Genomic DNA, 3,958 nt, shown 5'->3' with positions numbered 1-3,958 from the left:
TGTTGACCAGGATGGTCTCGATCTCTTGGCCTCGTGATCCACCCGCCTCAGCCTCCCAAAGTGCTGGGATTACAGGCTTGAGCCACCGCGCCCGGCCTGTGAAAGAAGTTTTAAATGAAAGAGTATTTACCATATGATTCCATTTATCTAAAGCTCTAGAATAGGCAAAACTCTAATGTACAGTGAAAAAAATGAGAATAGTAGGTATCTTTGAGAAGTAAGGACGGGAATTGACTGAAAAGGGACATAAAAGGACTTTCCGGAGTGATGCTATTATTATAGGTCTTGAGTTTCTTTTTTTTCTTTTTTTCTTTCTTTTTTTTTTTTTTGAGACGCAGTCTTGCTCTGTCACCCAGGCTAGAGTGCAGTGGCATGATCTCCATTCACTGCAACCTCCACCTCTGCCTCCCAGATTCAAGCAGTTCTGCCTCAGCCTCCCGAGTAGTTGGGACTACAGGTGTGCACCACCACGCCCAGCTAATTTTGTATTTTTAGTAGAGATGGGGTGTCTCCATGTTGGCCAGGCTAGTCTCAAACTCCGCACCTCAGGTAATCCTCCTGCCTTGGCCTCCCAAAGTGCTGGGATTACAGGCATGAGCCACTGCACCTGGCTAGATCTTGAGTTTCATGAGTATATACATTTTTTTAAATTTATTGAATGTATGCTTGGATTTGTATATTATATGCAAATTTTACCTCAAAAGAAAAAATTGTAAAGAAGTATTGAACTCTAGCTAATGCTATGCCTGCTGAAGTATTTACAACTCAATAGCAAAAAACCAAAATAAGCCAATTCTAAAAATGGGCAAGGGACTCTAATAGACATCTCTGTTAAGAAGACATATAAATCACCAATAGGTTAGATGCTCAACATCACGGGGAACAACAGTAGGAAAATACAAATCAAAACAACAGTGAGAGACCACCTCATACCTGTTAGGATGGCCGTTCAACATAACTAGTGGCGGTGAGGTTGTGGCCCAACTGGAACCCTTATATACTGTTGGTGGGAAGGTACAGTGGTCCAGCTGCTATGGAAAACCGCATGGAGATTCCTCCAAAAAGTGAAAAATAGAACTACTGTCTATGATCCTGCTGTCTCACTTCTTAGTATTTATCCAACAGAATTGAAATCAGGACCGCAAAGAGATATCTGCACTCGCTTGTTCATTGTATTGTTCACAATAGCAAGATGTGAAAACAGCCTAAATACCCATCAGTGGATGATTGGCTAATGCAAATTTGATCTGCATGTACAGTGGAACATTATTCACCCTTAAAAACAGAAGGAAATTCTGTCATATGTGACAACATGGTTCAACCTTGGGGACATTATGATAAGTGAAACAAACCAGTCATAGAAAGACAAATACTGCATGATTCTACTTATATACGATATTTAAAATAGTCATAGAGAAAGAGTAGAATGGCACTTGCCAGGGTCTGGGGTGAGGGACAGATGGGGAATTGCTCTTCAGTGATGCAAGGTGAATACGTTCTGGATAGCCGTACAGCATTGGGCTTCTAGTTAGCAATGATGTGTTGTACACTTTAAATTTTAAGAGAGTAAATAACATGTTAAGTGTTCTTACCACAATTTTGAAAAATAAAGTGTTGGGAAATGCAGCAATAAAATTTTTTTCCTAACAGCTATTTGTGATGGAAAGAAAGGTAAAAAGCAGTTGCTTATTTTTTATTTGCTTTGAGGTTCTTTAGAGGGGTTTATTTAAGTCAGGCTGATTATATTACTAACAACGTGTAGAGAAGTTCATTTAGGTTTACAGGAAAGCTTATTTTATTTGAGCGACTTAGAATATATATGCCAGCATCCAGATGAGCAATTAAATTTAGTTTTTATTTAAGCCTTTTAAATAGGATAAAAAATAAGGATTCACAAATAAGGATAAAGTTAAAATGTCTTTTAAAAAAGATTGTCTTTGATATGTTGAGGTCCCAGGAATCAGAGACTTCAATAGTTCCTTAGAGTCTACCCTCCATCTCCCTTTCAAAAGGCAAAACAAAACATTATACATTAGTTTCAGGGCAAGCCAGGCCATCTTTTATTAACATTTTCTCACAGTGGGAAAGTTATCTCTTTTCTGCCAGAATGCCTTCATCAATTTGACCTTGCGTTGAACATCTCCTTTTTTGGCACAATTCCCAGATCTACAAGAAAGTTTTTCAATTAAGATGGTATTCATCCAGATACTCCTTTAGGTGTTGTGGGGTTCCAAGTATGAGTGATTATCTCCAACTTCTTTAACTTGGCAGTGTCTTGGAGTAATGGAAACAGGGGCACAGGGATAGAAGTATGTATTGAAATCTGTACGTTTTTTCAGTTTTGGCAAGCTTCTCCTCTCGGTGCTGCAATTTTTCCTAGCACCTCTAAGAATATTGCCTTAACAGTATGGGATGCTGGCAAAACAAAACCAAACAAAAACAACATTATGCAAAATTCAAACTGGTGTGTGGTGGGGAGGTATAAATCATTTGCTTTTTAAAAAGATTCATTGTATGTTTTATTGGTAAATCACAATATGAATCATGTTAAGCAATAGAGAAGTATATTGATAATATCAGGACCAATAGTGAAGTATATTGATAATATCAGGACCATTCTATACAACATTTGAAGAAAGCAACGTATTAGGAAAACATGTTAAGACAACATATTAGGAAAGCAATGCTACCTTGTTTGTACCTTTAATTGTTTCTGTCTTGAACAGTTTATAGGCTGCTGCCTAATCTTAACACGTACGTTATTATTTCAGGTCCTGTGGGAATGGCCGCTGCTGCTGCTGTGGCAACAGGAAAGAAACGGAAACGGCCTCATGTATTTGAGTCTAATCCATCTATCCGGAAGAGGCAACAAACACGTTTGCTTCGGTGAGGGCTCCCTTATCCATACTGTTACTATTCCTCAAATACTCCTTTAGATGACGGACTTAGAACATACGTTATTTGGTTTGTCAAGGATGCTCAGTTCGATTCCTTGATGACAGATAAGTCTTAAAAGTATTCTTACAAAATTAAATACATGAAAACCAAGAAATATGATTTAACAGATACATAATATCACATGAATTCATTCAGAAGAGTTGTATGCCTGCTGCGTGCCAGGCATTGTCCTAGACATTGGGCATAGAAGAATGAGCAAAACAAATTGCCTTAAAGGCTTGTATTCTGCTAGAGGGGGAAAGAAAAAATAAACATGCAATATTTCAGGTGATGATAAGTGCAATGGGAAAAAAATTAAGTGGTGTAAGGAAATAAGAAAGGTCAGGAGGTAGGGGGACAGAGTCGTTTTTCTCTTCTATGGGGTGGTCTGGGAAATGCTTTTTGATAAGGCAGCCTTTGAACAGAGACTTGAAGATGCCGAAAGAGCACCCATGCTGATGCTGAGGGGAAGAACATTTCAGATAGGGTGAGGACCAAGAGCAAAGGCCCTGAGGTGTGAATGTGGTGGTTATGTGTGAGGAACAGCCAGGGAGATATGAGAGGATGTTCAGAATAGTGGAGAAGAGATGCGCCAGGAGATCTTTTTTTTTTTTTTTGATAGATGTGGTCTTGCTATGTTGTCCATGCTGGTCTGAAACTCCTGACCTCAAGCAATCCTTCTGCCTCAGCCCCAGAATGCTGCGGTTTTTTGTTTTGTTTTGTTTTATTTTGTTTTGAGATGGAGTCTCACTCTGTCACCCAGGCTGGAGTGCAGTGGTGCTATCTTGGCTCACTGCAACCTTTGTCCCCCAGGTTCAAGTGATTCTCCTGCCTCAGCCTCCCAAGTAGCTGGGACTACAGGCATATGACACCACGCCTGGCTAATTTTTTGTGTTTTTAGTAGACACAGTGTTTCACCGTATTAGCCAGGATGGTCTTAATCTCCTGACCTCATGATCTGCCCACCTCGGCCTCCCAAAGTGCTGGGATTATAGGTGTGAGCCACCACGCCATGCTGACT

The 3,958-nt window shown here is 39.8% G+C and overlaps 1 protein-coding gene across 13 annotated transcripts in view; it reads left to right on the top strand.

The window, feature by feature from the left end:
- Positions 1–3,958, top strand: part of NRF1 (nuclear respiratory factor 1) — a 144,591-nt gene that overhangs the window by 54,685 nt on the left and 85,948 nt on the right. For all 13 annotated transcript variants that reach the window (XM_017532572.2, XM_017532580.2, XM_037740000.1 and 10 more), the window contains one exon: positions 2,772–2,886. In XM_017532572.2, coding sequence (XP_017388061.1) covers positions 2,772–2,886 — 115 coding nt within the window. The remainder of the gene's footprint in view (positions 1–2,771; positions 2,887–3,958) is intronic.

The sequence above is a fragment of the Cebus imitator genome, unplaced genomic scaffold (genome assembly GCF_001604975.1).
Source record: "Cebus imitator isolate Cc_AM_T3 unplaced genomic scaffold, Cebus_imitator-1.0 Scaffold77, whole genome shotgun sequence".
Taxonomy (NCBI): Eukaryota; Metazoa; Chordata; class Mammalia; order Primates; family Cebidae; genus Cebus; species Cebus imitator.
The sequence above is the reverse complement of the archived record's forward strand: the minus strand, read 5'-3'. Positions and strand labels throughout refer to the sequence as shown.